Source organism: Hyla sarda, chromosome 1 (genome assembly GCF_029499605.1).
Source record: "Hyla sarda isolate aHylSar1 chromosome 1, aHylSar1.hap1, whole genome shotgun sequence".
NCBI classification, from domain to species: domain Eukaryota; kingdom Metazoa; phylum Chordata; class Amphibia; order Anura; family Hylidae; genus Hyla; species Hyla sarda.
Window position 1 is genome coordinate 270,378,886 of NC_079189.1, and position 22,888 is coordinate 270,401,773.

Sequence of the window (22,888 nt, forward strand, 5' to 3'; positions counted from 1 at the left end):
TACAATGCTATTAATACCCCATACTTCCCCCCTTTTGAGACATGGGTCACTCCATGTATCAATACTGCCGTATAATTGAAATAGGGACGCGGACAAGAGTGGTTTAATGTCAGGAGATCATTAGAGGCCATTAATGATACTACATCCGTTGTTCTTTGTTCGGCTAAAATCCCTCACCCCCTCCCTCCTCTAGAACAGACATTCTGTAGTCAAGGACACGTTCTATAAGAATAAGATAAGGGATGTACGCAGGGAGCAGGGACTGGGATAATAATATTTTAAAAGTAGCACTTGTATTCTCACACAGAACTTCTGAGAAAAAGACAGGGAAGGGGGGGGGGGAGGATCTCATACACCAAGTTGGGCACCCTTGTAGTTCTGTCATGGAGTAACTGAAACTACCTCAGTACGGACAGAGGAAGGGGACCTCCATAAGCACAGGGTCCACTACAAAAGCAGTAAACCACAGATCACATGACAACCGGGCATCAGTCCATTCCTGAACTTCAATATGAACTACAAAATAACAAACAGATTTCAAGGCATATTAGAATAATTATACAGTAGGCAAAACCCAAAACAAAGCATGTCAACAACAGCTAAAGACTCCCTGATTAGATACAAATCTAGAACAAAATACACACTGGACTAAACATGGAGAAACACAAATAGAACAGAATCAGAACACAAACAGAAATAGCGTCACAAGCCACATTACATACATCTAGATAGAAAAATAGCACAAAATACAAACCAAAATTTTATCAGCAGAGATCCAGAATTATAACCAAAACAAAAACAGGACTGACACAAATACATACTGAGTGTGAACATACTCAGAGACACAGAAGCTTAACTAAAAATCACCAGCCCCTTAAACAGCCTCGCTGAGAAACTGTATTCTGCTATAATTATTCAACTAGACATTGCATACTCCAGAATTTCAACTAATCCGGTAACTTTTACATCTACTGCATGTATGTACTGCAAGCTTTGAATACCTGATTTATCCTACGATATTATGCCTGTAGCATTTATTAAAACCATTCACAAATTCTCCTACGTTAATTATACATCCCTTTGTATAAAATACAAGCCCCTCCAGTTGGAATGCTTGGGCGTTGGCTAGTCCCCGGATGCCATTTTGAAACATAGCACTATGCCTATGCTTTGAGGATTCTATATTTTTATACAACAAAGATTAAAGATGTTACAGCTCACATAGGAGATGGGAAAAAGAAGTTTGACTTTGTCTTCCATTACCATAGAAATACAATACTCACTTTAAAATGTAGCATATTAGATATAGCAAGCGCTGTATATACAGTAAATAACACAGGTTTCACATCATCATACACTCACGATGTACACAGACTCCAGGCAGAGAGGAGATGGAGAGGACAGTATTAACCCCTTAAGGACTCAGGGTTTTTCCGTTTTTGCACTTTCATTTTTTCCTCCTTACCTTTTAAAAATCATAACCCTTTCAATTTTCCACCTAAAAATCCATATGATGGCTTATTTTTTGCGCCACCAATTCTACTTTGCAGTGACATTAGTCATTTTACCCAAAAATGCACGGCGAAATGGAAAAGAAAATCATTGTGCGACAAAATCGAAAAAAAAAAGGCTATTTTGTAACTTTTGGGGGCTTCCGTTTCTACGCAGTGCATATTTCGGTAAAAATTACACCTTATCATTATTCTGTAGGTCCATACGGTTAAAATGATACCCTACTTATATAGGTTTGATTTTGTCGCACTTCTGGAAAAAATCATAACTACATGCAGGAAAATGTATACGTTTAAAATTGTCATCTTTTGACCCCTATAACTTTTTTATTTTTCCACGTACAGGGCGGTATGAGGACTAATTTTTTGCGCCGTGATCTGAAGTTTTTATCGGTATGATTTTTGTTTTGATCGGACTTTTTGATCACTTTTTATTCATTTTTTTAATGGTATAAAAAGTGACCAAAATACGCTTTTTTGGACTTTGGAATTTTTTTGCGCGTACGCCATTGACCATGCGGTTTAATTAATGATATACTTTTATAGTTCGGACATTTACGCACGCAGCGATACCACATATGTTTATTTTTGTTTTTTTTTACACTTTTATTTTTTTTATGGGAAAAGGGGGGTGATTCAAACTTTTATTAGGGAAGGGGTTAAATGACCTTTATTAACACTTTTTTTTACATTTTTTTTGCAGTGTTATAGGTCCCATAGGGACCTATAACACTGCACACACTGATCTCCTATGCTGATCACTGGCGTGTATTAACACGCCTGTGATCAGCATTATCGGCGCTTGACTGCTCCTGCCTGGATCTCAGGCACGGAGCAGTCATTCGTCGATCGGACACCGAGGAGGCAGGTAAGGGCCCTCCCGGTGTCCGGTCAGCTGTTCGGGACGCCGCGATTTCACCGCGGCGGCCCTGAACAGCCCGACTGAGCAGCCGGGTCACTTTCAGTTTCACTTTAGAAGCGGTTTAAAGGGTTAAAGGGTTAATACCGCACATCGCCGCGATCGGCGATGTGTGGTATTAGCCTCGGGTCCCGGCCGTTGATGAGCGCCGGGACCGACGCGATATGATGCAGGATCGCGGCGCGATCCTGCTTCATATCGCGGGAGCCGGCGCAGGACGTAAATATACGTCCTGCGTCGTTAAGGGGTTAAAGATTACACAACACTATTTACAAGCATTGTCTTCTTTTGTAACAACCAATATCACAAAGACTGCAAACACAAAGAATCATATACAAGAGATAACACAATAACAGGACACACACACAGAGGGCTCTTCATACATTCACAAGAGTATAAAAGGATAAAATTATGCAAATATATGCAATAACATGAAATTATTATCACATGGATTTTGCTTATCTTTTTGTTAGTTTGAAATGATTCATTATAACACTTTCATTTATACTAACAATTTTGGAAGTACTCAGTACTATTATTATTATTATGCTATTCATTGATCCAGGGGATCCCTGTGCCCCCCCCCCCCCCCCTTGACTCCTTCGGTATATTCTTGAACAAAGTATTAACACTTTTTACAGTTCCAACAAATTTTTGGGACTTTTGCACATTCTGGTACCATAGTATACTTACATAAACACTCACACCTTCTCTAATCCTACCTTCCTCAGTGCCTTCTGTAACATACTGTTTCCCATCCTCTTAAACATGCAGTCACCTTCACATTTATCATTGCCTTTTAGCTTATAACTGTATTGTTATCCCTTTTTTACGTTTACAAATACATTGGCATATATATATATATATATATATATATATATATATATATATATATATTTATATATAGTAAATTTGAGTAGCCGCATTAGTAGTTAGTAGAACACACAGGTTACATCTCACAATAGATGTGGAGAATTCACACTAAGATGGGCCATAAATTGTCCTGTTATGGGAACATAGACTAAATAGATAAGAATGAGAAAAAGGGGGAGGGAGGGGGGAGCAGGGGAGAGACTGATATCACTATGTCCTGCTAATTATCAGTCTCTCCCCTGCTCCCCCTCCCATCCCCTTTTTCTCATTCTTATCTATTTAGTCTATGTTCCCATAACAGGACAATTTATGGCCCATCTTAGTGTGAATTCTCCACATCTATTGTCTTAACCCCTGCATATTTGTCTTCTACTTGTGAGCTTAGATTTGCTTTGGACTTGATAAAGGGAGGAATCCCGAAAGCTTGTCTCTACAAAATGCTGTTAGTCCAATAAAAAAGGTATTACAAGATACTGCACCATTTTATGATTTGCATCTATATATATATATATATATATATATATATATATATATATATATTTTTTATTTTTTATTTTTATTATTAGATCTGACTTGGGCATGGTTCTTTCCCTGCACCAGCCATTGCCCCATACTTAAGCTTCTTTTGTTCTGTTAGACTCATTTCCTTAACCCTTTAAGGGCCGGGGCTTTTTTCGTTTTTTCATTTTCAATTTTTCCTCCTTAACTTTAAAAAATCGGTGATTTCGGTGACTCTTTAAAATGTTCACCTAAAATTCTATATGATGACTTCTTTTTTGCGTCACTAATTCTACTTTGTAATGACATTAGTCATTTTATCCAAAAATCTACGGTGAAATGGGCAAAAAAAATCAATGTGCGACAAAATTGATGAGAAAACACTATTTTGTAAATTTCGGGGGCTTCTGTTTTTACGCAGTAAATTTTTTGGCAAAAATGACACCTTATCTTTATTCAGTAGGTCCATACGGTAAAATGATACCCTACTTGTATAGGTTTGATTTAGTGTCACTTCAGAAAAAAATCATGAATACATGCAGGAAAATTTATATGTTTAAAATTGTCATCTTCTGACCCCTATAACTTTTTTATTTTTCTGTGTTCAGGGTGCTATGATCTGAAGTTTTTAGCGGTACCATTTTTGTTCTGATCAGACTTTTTATCACTTTTTTGTGGTATAAAAAGTGATCAAAAATGCAATATTTTGGACTTTGGAATTTTTTTGCGCGTACGCCACTTAACGTGCGGTTTGAAAAGTGGTATATTTTTATAATTGGGACATTTCCGCACGTGGTGATACCACATATGTGTATTTTTATTTACACTGTTTTATTTTGTTACTAGGAAATGCCAGGTGATTCAAACTTTTAATTCAGAAGGGAATACCTGAAAGGGTTAACTTTTTTATTTTTTTTTTTTTTTGCAAGCTGATAGGTGCCATAGAGACCTATCAGCTTGTAATGGCTGAGTTCATTCACAGACTGCTGCCTTGCCGCTGCATCGCAACAATCAGTGAAATCGGTGATTGATTGCTCAAGCCTGGATCTCAGGCTTGAAGCATTCAATCAGCGATCGGACTGCAGGAAGGAAGGTACACTGCGGAGTTGGAAAGGGTGCAGAGACGCGCGACTAAACTAATATGGGGCATGGAACATCTTAGCTATGAGGAGCGATTAAAGGAGTTACAATTGTTTAGTCTTGAGAAGAGACGTTTAAGGGGGGATATGATAAACGTATATAAGTATATTAATGGCCCATACAAAAAATATGGAGAAAAACTGTTCCAGGTTAAACCCCCCCAAAGGACGAGGGGGCACTCCCTCCGTCTGGAGAAGAAAAAGTTTAGTCTCAAGGGGCGACACGCCTTCTTTACCGTGAGGACTGTGAATTTATGGAACGGTCTACCTCAGGAACTGGTCACAGGAGGAACAATTAACAGCTTTAAAACAGGATAAGATACATTCCTGGAACAAAATAAGATTAATGCTTATGAAGAAATATAAAATCTCATCCCTTCCCCAATATCGCGCCACACCCCTACCCCTTAATTCCCTGGTTGAACTTGATGGACATATGTCTTTTTTCGACCGTACTAACTATGTAAGGTAAGAGACCTTCCTCCTGTAGTACAGCTGTTCGGGATGCCGCGATTATATCGCAGCGATCCCGAACAGCTCCCTGAGCTAGCTGGTCACTTTCGTTTTAAGCCGCGCAGCTCAGCTTTGAGCGCGCGGCTAAAGGGTTAATAGCGCGCTGCACCACGATCGGTGCCGCGCGCTATTAGCGGCGGGTCCCGGCTTCACTATGACACCAGGCCCGCCGCAATATGATGCGGGGTTACCGTGTAACCCCGCGTTATATCGCAGGATCGGGACACATGACGTAGCAGTACGTCATGTGTCCTTAAGGAGTTAATCCTACCATGTAAAGCGTGCCATTATTATACAGTCAATCTATAATTGAACCCAAACTACTTCTCCCACTACTACTTCTACAGTATTTGACATTATTTGGATCTTTCCTTTGCATAAATTTCTTATCTCCCTCTAAAGAATGCAGCAACAACTTAAACAAGTGTAAGCAGATCCCTTCACAATCTATTCCCCATCTTCAACAACCCTTGGATTTCTCAGTCATCTATAAAACACGGAGGAACAGTGTTAGGATTACGGAGACAGAAATGATAGATGATCAACATGACCATGAGCAATGCCCAAACAAATGGCAGAAACAGTAAATAATTAAACCCTCCACCAGCAACAGTAGTGTTAGTCATAGATAAGGTAAAATTAGTATCAAAACCAGACATGAGATTAAAAGGAATTCAGCCTTGCGATCACTCCTGATAACTCAGCTGTTCCAGCTGTTTACACCAGGCAACACTCTTCTGATGTTCGGTATACCTTTGCGCAATCTTTTTGTTGTCTGTCCTGGACAGCAGGTAGTGTCATATTTATATTAGGCTACACCCCAAGAAAGCATCTTTTGCCCCTGTGTTATCCAGATCCTATATATCAGTGGTTCTCAACCTGGGGTACAAATACCCCCAGTGGCACTTAGTAGTTCCCCAAGGGGTACTTATATAAAAAAAAAAACACAGTAATGGCAGCCACTGGTACTGGCCAGGGCCACCTTGAAAGAAATAGTAGGCTGACATCACCGCACCGAGAAGCGGAGCAGGAAGACTGCAAAGGGGAAACGTGGGCACTGGGCTGCTGTGGGCAGTAAACATGGGGAGATAGGGAGAGGAACAGGGTAAATTAAAGCATATGAATTATAAGCAGGCAGTGTCTATTTACATTAGGCTACACTCCAAGAAAGCCTCTTCGGTCACTATGTAATAGTGCCGGTGTGCAGTCATTACAAGATGGCTCTAATTTGGGAATGGCAAAAAAAGGTTGAGAACCACTGCTCCATCTGGCATCAAACACAGTGCCTGTCTTCGGCCACTATGTCACCAAGTTGTTATACGATCAACAATAGTATTTTGGTCAGTACCATTTGACCCGAAGTCCACTCTTTGTTTCCTACTCGAAGGACCATGTGTTAGGATCTATTTCTCCCTTTGATCAGTCAAATCCAGCCGTGTTGATTATCAGACAGATTTAATGCACATGTATCGATACAGGTGGATGATCTCTTACAAGCAGAGAAACAGCTCCGCAGAAGAAAATCATACCCCAAAGTAGATTACAGCCCTTTATATAGTAGCATTCTTATTGGTCCCCTGGAGGCTCATATTGTTTAACTTTATTACCAATCACAGGGTTCCTGTACACTTTCTTATCATGGAAAAAACTTGTTAACTTACAAAAGTCTCATTATTTACCAAGGTCATTTGGATAGTTTTCGAGCATCACTGGGCACTGACCATAACTAAGATAATATTTAACTGAAACTAGATAAAATCGGCCAACACCATTGTAAAGTTCTACAATCATTATATATATATATATATATATATATATATATATATATATATATAAAAATATATATAGGAAAATAGGGAACCTAGATATCAAAATATAATTTTACCAACAATTCTGCCACCATTTGGTCTCCTCATGCTACCGCCATCTCCAGGCTGTATCATTTGGCCACCATAGGGTCTCCTCATGCCGATGCCACCTCCAGGCTCTGTCATTTTACCACTCTGCGGCCTACATAGGCTGCCGCCACCTCCAGGCTGTGTCATTCTGCCGACATTCGGTCTCTTATGTGTGTTACGGCAAGGCAAAGTGTTCTACACCCCTATTGAGGCTCCCTGTAGCCCAGAAATAGCCGTTTTAAATAGAAATTTGAATTAAAAAAAAATTTGCTCATCTCTAGTGGCAATCCCTGTAGAACATTTAAACCCTGAAAATAATTTTTCAATACTGAAGGTACAAAATCTTATCAAATAACAGTAATTAATTTGTAATACACATGTTGTTTATATTATTGAGTGTAATGCTTGTAACAAAAAAAATATGTGGATGTACAACCAGAAAATTAAAAGTAAGGACATTAGAGCCTCTCAATGACAGCACAAGTACTAATATCAATCTGTGTTTAGTTCTCAAAGTTATTTGTAACAACTTTCCTTCAAAACCTTTGTGCAAGTGTACCTAGAAGGTCTGAAGGCAAAGCGTCACATCAAATATTGATTTGATTTTGATTTCTCTACTGTTTATTTTTAGCAATTAACAAAATGAAAAACGAATAAACTATTCTTCTATTTTTGACAATAGTTGAATCATGCAAACATGCTACCAAACATAGTTACTGTTAGAGCAAAATATAGAAAAGTCATTGGCACTCACCTATTAAAAACATATTCTTTATCTCTTCATATTAAAAACGTCTGGACACTGGCAGGAACAGACAAGAAGAACCACATCAGCCGAGGTTGAGCGGGGTTGTGGCTAAGAGTCTGTTTAGTGGTCTCCCACTTCCTCTGGCCAGGTTAGCCCCACTTCCGATGTATTTAATGCATAGGGTAGTTTATAGATGTAAATATAGCAATAGAAGTAATGCTTTAGGGAAGAATACCTCCATTACACAACCAAATTGCACTATTTTATTTCAATTTAGTATATAAACCATCAAAAAGGTTTTTATCTTTATGAACCCAGACCCAAATGGGGTGTAGTAAACCTCCCCAGACTTTCACTGGTGTTTTATTAGTGCTCCATAAAACTTATAGGCCTCATAGACATTCAGTGGTGCACTATCATAATACAAATGTATGCATGAACCCTTACAATATATTTTTTTCCCAAAAGTGTCCTTGCAGCATTAATAGTTTTTTCTCACTGTGTACTGAAATAAAAAGGATTTGTCTTATTTAAAGGGGTTCTCCGATGCTTACACATCTTATCCCCTATCCAAAGGATAGGGGATGAGATGCCTGATCGCGGGAGTCCTGCCGCTGGGGACGCCCATGATCATGCACGCGGCACCCCGTTTGTAATCAGTCCCCGGAGCGTGTTCGCTCCAGGTCTGATTACGGGCGACCATCGGGCCGGCGACGTGTGATGTCATGCCTCCGCCCCTGTGTGACGTCACGCTCCGCCCCTCAATGCAAGCCTACGGGAAAGGGCGTGATCCTTTGGATAGGGGATAAGATGTGTAAGCACCGGAGAACCCCTTTAATTTCAGTGTTTGCAAAAGCTGTTCTCTGCAGGCAGGATGAACAGCATCTATGAAATATCTCAGGGAAAATATGTCTTGTTGCTTGTAGTTAGAATTAATTTAAAAAAAGTAAATGAGCGAAATAAAACAGAAATTCTAATTTGCTGTTTCTATGAACAGGTATATGAAGTCTATTATGAGATGCAATATCATTAGAGATTTGGTGTAATAAAGACATAAATCAAATGTATTATAAAATGTACAAGAGAAACTGTGTTTCTGATTAATCACAAAAAATCTAAAGACCCACCGAGGTCCAATGATGTGATAAAATCCCACATTTTAAAACTTTTATCGGTATGCTTTTTTTTTTTATAAACTATATTCCATAAGCGCATACAGTCCTTCTGATATTTCACTTTATTTGTTTAAATATTTAGCATTTTAACACCTTTTACACAAAATTAGGCAGTACAAATAAAACTTTAAAGAATAAAAAGGAATAAATACAATTTTACAAAAGGAGATTCTAAAAAAATATTTGTTTAAATAAAGAATAAAATAAACATATCTCTTGGTAGCTTTTCAAAACTAAATATTCTATAAATGAACAGAATCTGCGATCTCTCTGTACGGGGCCCCGGCTCTCCGCCGAGATAGCGGGTGTCGACCCCCGCACGAGGCGGCGGCCGACACGCCCCCTCAATACATCTCTATGGCAGAGCCGGAGATTGCCGAAGGCAGCGCTTCGGCTCTGCCATAGAGTTGTATTGAGGGGGCGTGTCGGCCGCCGCCTCGTGCGGAGGTCGACACGCTCCCTTCCCGCGGGCTGTCGGGGCTCCGTACAGGAGATCGCAGGGGGCCCCAGCGGTCGGACCCCCCGCGATCTGCAACTTATCCCCTATCCTTAGGATAGGGGATAAGTTGCTCACCACTGAATCACCACTGGACTACTCCTTTAATGACACCTGTTTACACATGGGGAAGTTTGTTTCACATCAGGTACATTAAATTGTTGAACCTTTATTAGCGCGTTATTGGATCCATATAAAAATGCCCAGAAGAGCAGTATATTTTACAGTATACATTGTCTAATAATGTATATTTTCTAAAGTAAATTATACAGATATTAACAGAAACTCGAAAAAATCCATTTTATACAGCCTTTCAGTTTCAACAACTGTCAACAATATCAGACCTGTATTTTTCGAAATCAGTTACTGATAGTGAGGTGAGAGGCTGATATTTTTAATAGAAATTTTACATAGATATTACCTTTTGTATGGTTTCTTTCTCATGTGCTCACATCACGATTTTGAATTAAATATAAGAATGGGCACATTGATGCTGTTTGTGTAGAGCCATGAAAATTGTGAATTCACTGAGGATTTGCAGAGAAAAGACTCAAGGAAAGTGGATGAGATTTTACAGATGTGGTCTACAAGTTGCTGACATTTTCCTTCCAGGACAAAAAAAAAATGCTGCTATGATCTTTTTCTTGCGATTTTCATTGTGGATTTTCCTTGTGGCTTTCAGTACATTCAGTGTACATTAACATGGGTAAAAATTGCAGCAAAATGCTTCTGGGCACCTTAAAGGAGAACTGTGGCCAAAAACTATTACCTACCTTTGTCCCCAGGCTGCAAAAACAAATAAAATGCCGATATCGGCGCAACGGGGGAACGTAGGAAGGTGAGATAAAGTTTTTGTTTTTTTTGTTTTTGCAGCCTGGGCACAGAGGAAGGTAAAAGTTTTGGGCCGCAGTTCACCTTTAATAAGATTGTATAACAACATAAAGAAGCTGTAATGCTTCATCATAGGGAGGTATACAACTATCATGTACTGACATACAGGGTCTTTGTGCATGGCTTTGTATGTGTCTTAGCCCTTAAAGGGGTACTACCGTGCTGACAACTTATCCCCTATCTAAAGGAAAGGGGATAAGTTGCCTGATCGCGTGGAGTCCCGCCGCTGGGGACCCCCCGCGATCTCGCACGCAGCACCCTGCTCTCATCAGGCCCTGGAGAGAACATCGGCTCAGGGTCTGATGACGGGGCCGGTGATGGTGACTTCACAGCTCCGCCCCTGTGTGACATCACGCTCCACCCCCTCAATGCAAGTCTATGGCAGGGGCGAGACAGCTGTCTAGCCCCCTGCCATAGACTTACATTGAGGGTGCGGAGCGTGACGTCACATGGGCTGGAGCCGTGATGTCACAATACTACGGCCCCGTGATCGGCAGTCATCAAACCCTGAGCGATGTTTGCTCCGGAGCCTGATGAGAGCGGGGTGCTGCGTGCGAGATCGTGGGGGTCCCCAGTGGTGGGACCCCACGCGATCAGGCAACTTATCCCCTATCCTTTAGATAGGGCATAAGTAGTTAGCATGGTAGTACCCCTTTAAATGGGCATTGTCAGATCCAAAAACTTTTTAGAAGTTGTTACTCATGAAAATTTAAGACTTTTTGTAATATGGTTGTTTACATTTTTTTTTATTATTATTAAAGAAAACCCCTACACTAGGGGTCCCCATACCTACTGGGACATTAATCAGTCTTGGAGCAGCATCAGGCTTGTCCATGAGCCATGGACAAGAGATGAATCAGGGAAAAGGCTAAATAAGCAGACACACCAATCACTCCCACCACCACAAGGGAGAGACACGTCCCCTTCCCCTGAAGATTTCTAACACTGTGAGCTAACGAAAAAAGGTATTTTAAAATAATAAATATAGGTGATAGAGGCATAAAATAGATGTACTTGGTCAGGATTAGGTACTGAGTAGCATTGTTTTCAGTTTTTTTGTGGGATCTTACAGGACGCTTTAAGGTCTGTTCACACATTTCAAATCTGACAGAAATTTGGTAAATAGCTAAAATCACTTGTCCGCTATAGAAATCATAACATTGGATACAAACATTCCAAATTACTCATGACAACTAGATGGAAAGCTGTAATAGCTAGGGTTCAAATGATTTTCCATGGTTTAGTTTGTGTATTGCATTTGAATAGGAATCTATTTGTGTACAGGAAACCTTTCAAAATGCTGTCAGAGTAAATTTACCCTTTAACGACAAAAGGAAAAGCAACTGCTTCTGAAGCTGTGTTGGAATTCCGTAGAGAGTGATAATTGTGGATAAATATGGCAAATATGTTCCAGTAGGATGGCCTCATCTTGTGGTTGTTGTCAGGACTTGCATGCTTACATGATCTCATTTTCAAGAACTCTCCTTTACAACCTAAGGCTGCAAAAAAGTGAAAACTGCAGCCTTGTAAAGAAGAGTTACAGTGTATCTGACAGATCAGGAATACAAACCAGTATTATAAAGTGTTAATGGTTTCAATTAAAAAAGTTTTGAAAATGTAATAAAAAACAATATTATGTTCTAGGGGTCCAGTTTATCCAATCTTATTATAGAAGAGGGAATTAACAAATGTTTTCAGTGAAGCTCATAAATATAACTAAAGGAAACTGAGGTTAACTAACTTTGACACAAATATCCTATGTGTCTATAATTAGTAAGGAAAAAATAAAACAAGAAAGAGGTCCTCTAGGTGACCATGAGAAGATAAATGTTCTAATAAGTGGGTGGATGATATGTTAAAAAATGTAAAAGGTGTAAAACAGTATAAAAAGGTATAACATTTATAGGCAGGTACCCCAACATATGATGAACAAAAATAGACATGTATTGTAATGTACATTTATCTGTATTTAGCATTTTCTGCTTTGGGTCCTGTCTGAACAATTTCTGTGTTAATTTTCCCTGGGATGAGAATAGTTAGCCTTACTGACTTCTGCACTGGGATGATATATAAGACCTCTTCTGGTGCTGTTCTGTGCTGGTGATTAGACCTGTATTCTAGCCATGTTGGCTTGACGTTCACTATCTCTGTCTGTGCACATATCCTGAGTTTTAACCTTGGATATCTGTCCTATTTAATATATAGATTTTAGCCTGCTTTGTATTAGTACATTTGTCAGGTTTTAGTATTCTTGTATGTTCATTCTACATATGCTTAGTTTTGCCTTAGTCTGTATTCACACTGTGCATCTTGTCAGTCCTGTGTTGACCTTGTTTGATCCTGCAACTCAGAGGATAGAATCCTGTTCTCTGCCTTGTGCTAATCTGTCTATCTAGGAGTGAGTGATTCTTGTGTCTGTTCCCATGTTTGCTTATATTTAGAATTTGTTTCCTGCTAGGCCAGTATCCTGATCACTTGGTGGAGAGTGCCCGATGGCTAGGAGCCTCTTTGGCTTTGTTATATATGTCCCTCCATGCTTGGAGTGGGATATCTAGTGTGTTCCTTGTTCTGAGTCCAGTGTGAACAGTGTTCTTGATTTCCTGACCTGTTTAGTGTTCTGACATTTAGTTAACCTGTTCATCCCCTGCATATCCTGGTTTTGTCTGCTATAAACATATCCCCATATCTAGTCTTGTTCATATTATCATATGTGCCATTAATCTTGATTCTGGTTTCTGAACTGTATGTTAGTATGCTATATCCTGCCTTTGTTGTATTTATATATCTGTTTGTTGGTTCCTTTATGTTCCTGACTTGTTTCCTTACTCTGTACAGTTCTGTTTGTTTTGTTGACTTTGACTTCAATGTACTTTAGTGCAAGGAAGGAACTGTCTCCAAGCTGTCGATCCGTTGTTTAGGGTGGATGGGCAAGTAGGCAGGGAGAGTGGTCTATAGGGACAGCTTTAGGACTCCCTTCTCCCTGCCATCGACCCCCACCCACCCATCTAGTGAGATGTCTTTTCTCTTTGCTCCCCCCCCAAAGGTGTGAGCAGGGTTGTAAGTGGCATTTTCTTTGGGCCCTGGAGCGCATGCTGCAAGTGTGTGGGGATAATCTGGAGGTTTCTGAAATGGCAATAAGAAAGGTGGATGATGTGGATCTGTAAACAGTATGTCAGACGCGTTTCAAGAGAACCGTCTCTTTTCTTCAGTGGCTTAAACTCTATCATGGGAATTATCTTATTTATATTGATAGGGTAACTACATAAATGTGTGCTTGGTCTGAAAAGGATTTAGGCATGGACCACGAACCAAGCATGGATCACAAACACAAATGGTTTCTATATGTCAATATACTGAGTAAGGAAGCCACCAGTATGTGTGAATGTATGTTGGTAAATGATGAGCATATGTTAGACAAATATAAATTATTAGTAAATAAATAATTATATAAATAAACCCAATTCTGGGTAGGAAACACTCCCATGCAGATATGAACAGGTTAGCGAAGCTTGGAATTTTCATTTACTGGAGTGGACGCTATAACTGACACTAGATCTCCTGAAAGTCGTGCACAATATAGTTGAGGCATCAGCCTATAGACATAGTTAAATAAGGTGAAATAATATTCATATTTTAAAGGGAAGGAAATGGTCCTATAGGTAACCCTGGGAAGATACATGTTCTAATAAGTGGGTGGTATGGTACAATGATATTTAAAATATTTAATTTAGAAACAATGTTACAGGGAATAGATCACAGGGCCGTTGGGGCTATCTCAAAATAGCATATTAAAAATGTTTAAAGTTTGACAGGTATATAACTAGAACTGTGCTGTTTAGTCACATGGCCAACAACAAAACCAAAAGAAAACCAGTATAACTTTCAAGAAGTAAGAAACAACAATGTATCTGATTGGAGAAAACAATATGAACTTGAAACAAGGCAAGGAATGCAAAGCAAAATATTTACAAAGTTGCTCAACTTTAATTCACATTTTAAATGTGAAAATCCCATGAAATGTGGCCTGACAATTCTGATATGTCTATTTAAGTAAATGACATAACAATTCTGTAGCATTTTCTCTTAGAACTCTATGGGGGAGATTTATCAATATCTGTGCAGAGGAAAGGTTGCCCAGTTGCCCATAGCAACCAATGAGATTGCTTCTTTCATTTTGTAGAGGTCTTGTTAAAAATGAAAGAAGCAACATGATTGGTTGCTATGGGCAACTTTTCCTAAATCTCCCCCTAAATTGTGCCATTGTTGTTATTGCTCTTAGAAACGTATGAATTGCATTAGCCTCTGTACCTTGATAAAGTTGGTTTATCCAACGAAACGTCGGGAAGCGGAGGGCTATTCACATTTTAACTAGCAGCTATCAGTGCTATTCTGTTAACCCCTTAAGGACTCAGCCCATTTTGGCCTTAAGGACTCAGACAATTTAATTTTTACGTTTTCATTTTTTCCTCCTCGCCTTCTAAAAATCATAACTCTTTTATATTTTCATCCACAGACTAGTATGAGGGCTTGTTTTTTGCGCGACCAGTTGTCCTATGTAATGACATAACTCATTATATCATAAAATGTATGGTGCAACCAAAAAACACTATTTTTGTGGGGAAATTAAAACGAAAAACGCAATTTTGCTAATTTTGGAAGGTTTCGTTTTCACGCCGTACAATTTATGGTAAAAATGACATGTGTTCTTTATTCTGAGGGTCAATACGATTAAAATGATACCCATTATTACATACTTTTCAATTATTGTTGCGCTTAAAAAAATCACAAACTTTTTAACCAAATTAGTACGTTTATAATCCCTTTATTTTGATGACCTCTAACTTTTTTATTTTTTCGTATAAGCGGCGGTATGGGGGCTCATTTTTTGCGCCATGATCTGTACTTTTTTTTGATACCACATTTGCATATAAAAAACTTTTAATACATTTTTTATAATTTTTGTATTAAAAAAGTAGGAATTTTGGACTTTTTTTTTTTTTTCCGTTCACGCCGTTCACCGTACGGGATCATTAACATTTTATTTTAATAGTTCGAACATTTACGCACGCGGCGATACCAAATATGTCTATAAAAAAAAATGTTTACGCATTTTGGGGGTAAAATAGGAAAAAACTGACGTTTTACTTTTTTATTGGGGGAGGGGATTTTTCACTTTTTTTTTACTTTTACTTTTACATTTATTTTTTATTTTTTTTACACTTGAATAGTCCCCATAGGGGACTATTCATAGCAATACCATGATTGCTAATACTGATCTGTTCTATGTATAGGACATAGAACAGATCAGTGTTATCGGCGATCTTCTGCTCTGGTCTGCTCGATCACAGACCAGAGCAGGAGACGCCGGGAGCCGGACGGAGGAAGGAGAGGGGACCTCCGTGCGGCATTCCGAATGATCGGATCCCCGCAGCAGCGCTGCGGGCGATCCGATCATTCATTCAAATCGCGCACTTCCGCAGATGCCGGGATCTGTATTGATCCCGGCACCTGAGGGGTTAATGGCGGACGCCCGCGAGATCGTGGGTGTTGGCCATTGCCGGCGGGTCCCTGGCTGCGATCAGCAGCCGGGATCAGCCGCGCATGACACGGGCATCGCTCCGATGCCCGCGGTTATGCACAGGATGTAAATGTACGTCCTGGTGCGTTAAGTACCACCGCACCAGGACGTACATTTACGTCCTGCGTCCTTAAGGGGTTAATATAACGGCATCCATAGATTAGTGGCAACATAGCACAATATCATCATAAAAGAAGTTATAGGATGCAAATATACTATTCAAGCAACTACTAGCTGTGCTTTTAACCACAACACCGGAGCTCATATATATTTTAAATGATCTAATAAAATTTAGTTTTAAGGGGGGTTTCTAGTTTAGGGTTAACCCCTTGGGGGGCGACCCCTAAAGGTTGTTGTTATATAACTGTGTAGGATGTCACCCTACTGACAAGGAAAATGTTGACATCCAGCTTTATTCATACATTTAGATATCCCAACATTGGTGCAGGGCAAATGCAAGCATTTAACCAGTCAAAACCACGTTTTGCAGCTCTGGAGGCTATATTGAACAAGAGAATTTCAAAACCACCTGCTGCCATATCCCTGCTGAGCCCATGTCATACCCCATTCAATCCAATCCAAAAGGATTCAGCTAAAAACTCTGGTTAGGTCATTTTCTGACTGTATCCGGCTTTGGTCCAGACATAAAAACCATCGCAGACCATGCTTTTCAGTCCAAATAAAAAAAAGTTGCCCAACCGGAGTCACTAGCTTACTTAGTTTGGCTCATTGGATTACACAGCAGAATAATACCAAAACTGTCTGATGCAGTATCCCTGATGCCCCCAGTTGCACAAAGCGTGAGGTGAATGCATCATAAGAGAGTTAACAGTATAACTTTAAGATGAAACTGAATCTTTGGTGAAACTAAGCATATCAACATAACATTCCCTGTGAAGTTAGAAACTATTGTCTTAAATACTCACCAGTTTGCATAGATAAATGTCTCTGTCCTTGTGAATGCAATAAAAATACACTAAAAAGGATTTTCACTCAGAGTCTAAAATTGGCCTTTAGTAAAAGTGACAAGAGAAGTCAAAGATTGGTAATTATGTTTGCTCTACTTAAAGGGGTACTCCGCCCCTAGACATCTTATCCCCTATCCAAAGGATAGGGGATAAGATGTCAGATCGCCGGGGTCCCACTGCTGGGGACCCCGGGGATTGCTGCTGCAGCACCCCGCTATCATTACTGCGCAGAGCGAGATAGCTCTGCACGTAATGAGGGGCAATACAGGGGCCGGAGCATCGTTACGTCACGGCTCCGCCCCTCGTGATGTCACGGCCCGCCCCCGTCAATACAAGTCTATGGGAGGGGGCATGGCGGTCGTCACGCCCCCTGCCATAGACTTGCATTAAGGGGATGGGCCGTGATGTCATGAGGGGCGAAGCCATGACGTCACACTGCTCTGGCCCCTGTATCGCCCGTCATTACACACAGAGCGAACTCGCTCTGTGCAGTAATGATGGCGGGGTGCTGCAGTGGCGATCCCCGGGGTCCCCAGCAGCGGGACCGCAGCGATCTAACATCTTATCCCCTATCCTTTGGATAGGGGATAAGATGCCAGGGGCGGAGTACCCCTTTAAGGCTCTTTTACACAGGGTGATTACTGGCCAAATAGGAATAGTGCTGCACTATACAAAAGGCCCAGTGGTCAGCCTACAATTGCAGATCTATAGATTATCGCTTGTCAGCACTAGGGGGTAAATTTATCATTGTTGGTGAATGGTTTTTGTACACCTTTGTTTTGTGTGGTTTAAAATTTTGGTATGTGCTCTATTTATTTTAACTCTTAGATGTCCCTGCCCTCTGGGGCTTAACACACCAAGGCCAAAATGTATGCCCTGGCGCGTACATTTAACTATAATGTGAGGAAGCCTAATAGCTTTGAGCGTCGCTACTATGAGTAGCTGGACACTCAACACTAATGACTGGAAGCAGTGGTGATCCTGCCATTGCATATTATTAACCCTTAAGACACTGTGACCAATGCAGATCATGCATGGTGTCTAAAGCATTAAATTAGATATGCCAGTTAACTTAGTGGGCTCATCAGACCCCAAGATGCGATCACGGGGTTCTGACTAGCTAAAATGGAGGTGGAAGGTCCCTTTCCTGCCTAATGATGCTGGATTGCTGATCCAATGACGCAGCCAGGCTGAATCAGTGGAGCGCCGATCTCACTGTATAAAGATATGCAATAGGCATTGCATTTTACAGTGAATGCAATCTAATTAACTATGAGGACTTAAAAAGAGTAAAATAAAAAACTGTTTTTAAAATTATTTAAAATGCTTGTCCTCTAATAAAAAAATAAAATCACTCATCTTTCCTATTTTGCAAAAAAATAAGAAAAAAAAAGAAAAATAATAAACATATTTAATATTACCACATGTGTAATTGTCTGAACTCTTAAAATATATTGTTTCTGATCCCACACAGTGTAAATGTACCGTATATATCAGAAAAAAAGATGAAACCAAAATGCTATAGATAAAAATGGCTGTGTCCTCAAGACCAAAATGGGCAACAAGGATAAATGGTCACAGGAAATGTTATCAATTTTGTGCAGGTACACATCTCTTGAAATTTATCTTCAGTAAACCATTTTCTATGGTCCACTCATTGAACAAAATCTTGGGACTTTTTATCCTGTTACACAAAAACCTGTGTAAAAATTTTGTAGACTGTATGCACCAAAAAAGCTATGTAAAACCAATGATAATGATTTCCCCCTAGATGTGCTGTGGACAATAATGTAAGTAAACAGTCTTTACTCCTAATAATATTATGTTCACATGGCAGAATTTCTGCATGGAATTCTGCTTGAAAATTCTGCAGTAAATTCCACATAAATTAATAAATTCTTTTACTTCAATGAAATTCCTGCAGCGGAAATTCTGCAGCAGGAATTCTGGTGTGTGAACCAGACAACGGAATCCTATTGAAGTGAATTGGTAAAAAATTTATGCAGAATTTTCATGTGGAATTCCATGCAGATATTCTGCTGTGTGAATAAAGCCTTATTGGTGCAGTGTGTCTAATATGTCCTTTCAATGAGCCACTTGTACTGTACATATTCGATCAGTGCTCATTTTGGGCTTTTGTCTGTGTAAACGACAATCATGTTTTAAATTGCAATTATTGAATACAAAGCCATGAAAAGAGTAATCTTAAGCCATGTTCACACAAGGAAATTTCCAAGCGGAATCCAGCGGAAAAATTCTGCTTGGAAATTCTGTTTCAGAAGACTCCCATTGCTTTCAATGGGATTCTGCTGCACCCTGCACATGGCGGAATTTTCCGTGGTGGAAACATCTGCCGAAGAAATCCTGATTCCGGCTTCATTGACATGAATTCGTTTATACATTGCCATCTATAGAGACGGCCCTTTTCTGAGTATTCCTAGTGCAGTCATTATCTGCTGGCGCCCCCTATTTGCAAGTCCACTGCCTGTGTTTTCCAGGTGGAAATTTTTTTTTGGTACGTGTCCTCCATTGATGACCTGCATTGAATAGTTACAATTAAAAACCTGAACATGGGAACACATGCTAAGGGAGACATTGGAATTTTCTGCTAAGTCTTAACAGCCATTTTAGCTAAATTGACCTGTAATCACTTTCATGATTTTCAAACCACAAGTCATCGGGGCTGTGCCTAGCGGCTTCTGCCTTTCCTGCTGGCCTTGATTAATAGGTCACTATCTATACCCAAACAGAGAGAGACAATGCTGGTAGGCAGGGAGAAGCTACCACAGGAAGATGGGATATCTGTAGGGGCGCTTCTTCAATCAGACATTAATCAGCCAATAGTATATATGGCTTAAAAGGCTTTATTATATACACTGCTACACACTTTGTGTTTCTAGCCCAAACTGGGCTCCTCATCAGGCATACGGTATACGACAAATTAATCCATTATATAAGACAGCAAATGAGAGAGTCTATCTCGGTCACTAGTTCATGTGAAAAGTCTGTAATTATAAACAATAAATAAAAAAGGAAAAGAATAAGTGCATTTTGGCAACATAGTATACATGAAAATTATATTGTATTAAATCACTGATCGTCATCTCATGGATAAACAGTACAAATTAATAAAAACTATAAAAATAAATATACCTTAGCAGTTGAAATAAAAATCCTCTGAAGACATTAATAATTCTTTGGTATTATAATCATGCTTCAGTCATCACACATATCTTCGAAATAGTTTTATTTCCTCTGTCCAGGTATATTCATTTTTATAGTAATTTGTCCTTTTTATTCATAATGTTAAGTATTGTATCATTCTATGTGATGTGATGTCACAGGATGACAACCAGTGTTTTTTATTCAATACGATACATATTTTCATATGTACAAAGTTGCCAAATTTTAAACCCTGTTTATTATTTATCGTTTATTATTCTTGACTTGTCACATGAACTTGTGAGCTGAATCCACTTTTCCATTGGCTTATTACTGCCCAAATAGAGAACCTCCCAGACAGATGTCCCATCTTCCTGTGAGTTTCTAACGTCATTCCTGTTGATGTTACGCCGGCCAGTTTCAATTGATTCCACAGGGACCACAAGGCAGCTGACCAGCTATACCTGACACACATGGAGAGGTGTGCTCTTAGCGCAACTATCCATGGTATAGAGCCATCTTACTGAGATACTACTGGTAAGTCTATGTTTGCGGGCTTCACAAGGTGCGCAGCCTTTCGCTGTTCTTTATTTTACAATATCTCTGTAAGAAAGTAAAACATAGGCCCTGATTTACTATTGTAAACAAGATTCTGTCTCATTGCGCCAGAAATGAAAAAAAAAAGAAGCAACCAACTCTCCATTTTACTGAAGAAACCCGAAAAAGGGGAATTACAGTCTGGAAAAGGGGTCTGGCCACAGAAAAGGGGTGTGCCCCCAACATTTTCATAAAACCCAACATATTTACTAAGGTTTTTACAAAAATGTGGTGGATTTCAGCTGAGGAAAACCCTACAGATCCGAGCATGTGTAAAAAAAAAAAAAAAAAAAAGCTAAATGTAGGGAAAAGTGCAAAATGTAGGGAAACGTTAGTAAATACTGTCGAAGAAAATTGTAGGGAATTAAAACCCACAAAGAAAACTACACTCCACTCTTAGTAAATCAGGGCCATAGTTACTAAACTCTTCTCAAGCTATAATTCCTGCTTACTTAGTTAAGTATGGCTCAATGTTAGGATTTGAGTGGAAATACTTTCTTTATAACTCAAAATAAATATAAATGAAAGTGTCATTATTTTATACTGCTATTTCATAACCAGATCCTGAACTATATTTAATACTAAATATTAATATTTAATAATAAATATTACCAATACAGAAATTACATTAACGCATATATTTCAGCATTCAATGACATTTACAGGCAAAATACATTTACATGTATATAATCAAATAATGCTGATAACCTAGTGCCTTCAGGCTACCTGTGATAGTAAGAGATAATGTACACTTTAAAGTAATTGTTATAAGTTGCAGATGTAAGAGCTTACATTTTGGCACGGATATTCTGTGACTGCTTCTTTTGTTGTAAAGAGATCCCTACCCCAGCTAAACAAAAACAGATCCCAATTTAACTGTACGTAATTCATTTGATTGAATCCATTTTTAGTTTGAAGAACACAGATATGTCACTGGAAGCAGAGAATACCCTATAAATATTTTACTCTGAGTGTATCAGCCCAGTCCACATGCAATACAATTATGATGCAGGCATTTGTCCTCATATTTTAATACTATGTCCCATTGCCAGAACTTTAATCCTGTATTTTCTTTAAGATCCTTCTTGCAGGAGAGATAGACCTCTATAGCTTCTCGTTTCCATCTAGTTCTTTTAGTCACTTATTATCAACCATTTTATTTAATAGTCATATCTCATTGTATGCGATATAGTGAGGTAGAAATAAAAAATGTGATCACCTGTCTCCATAGGATAAAGCCTTATATTTTGTTTTGTTTTTTTATACTCTAGTAGCTATACGCTGTTTCAGTTTTCATACCTGTCAGATACAGCCACAATCCTTAGCTGATACCTCTTTGATGGTGTGGTAATGATTTTTGGCGTCCAAAAAAGAAATATCATCATCGTATGCAAGAGGCCTGCAACAAGGTTTGGCTCTTACTTTCTCTTTTTTTATCTTCTTCTTGCCTTGGATGCTCTGAAGAGAGAGGTCATAGTTCCGTACAGCAGTTTCGCACGTACCACTGCAATAGCGGAACAGAACTGTTTCGTCGGATATGTATCCAAGACCAAGCTCGCTGACTCTCACTTCGAGCTCTTTTATGGTACAAGGCTGCTTGCGTGCACGGGCTCTCTTCATTCTGGCTACATTTTTTGGGTCTTCCCCAGAGTGTATGGATTGACTGTACCTCTCTACAAGAGTAGAAACAAGTTCTCGTATCTCGCCTTGAGTGTAACTTTCGAAAAGGGCAGTGTCTAAAGGAAAAGACAGATATTAGTGAATGCTTAATTAAAACTGTAAAACTTTTCTTTTTATTACATAAAACATTAAACCACCCAAAAGATAAACACAATAAAATAGGAAATTGTACTGTGCTTTCCCCTTGAAAGTCCCTAGTTTGTGGAACTAACTTATCCTCCAATTACAGATGCAAGCCTTGG

The 22,888-nt window shown here is 39.3% G+C and overlaps 2 protein-coding genes across 5 annotated transcripts in view; one reads left to right on the forward strand and one right to left on the reverse strand.

Annotated features, from left to right (window-relative positions):
- Positions 1 to 22,888, forward strand: part of LOC130368515 (zinc finger MYM-type protein 1-like) — a 352,083-nt gene that overhangs the window by 210,701 nt on the left and 118,494 nt on the right. The gene's annotated exons all lie outside the window — the stretch shown is intronic.
- The window catches only part of NRTN (neurturin), a 580,165-nt gene continuing 575,029 nt past the window's right edge, over positions 17,753 to 22,888 (reverse strand). For all 3 annotated transcript variants that reach the window (XM_056572334.1, XM_056572338.1, XM_056572327.1), the window contains one exon: positions 17,753 to 22,702. In XM_056572334.1, coding sequence (XP_056428309.1) covers positions 22,269 to 22,702 — 434 coding nt within the window. In that variant the 3' untranslated portion in view covers positions 17,753 to 22,268. The remainder of the gene's footprint in view (positions 22,703 to 22,888) is intronic.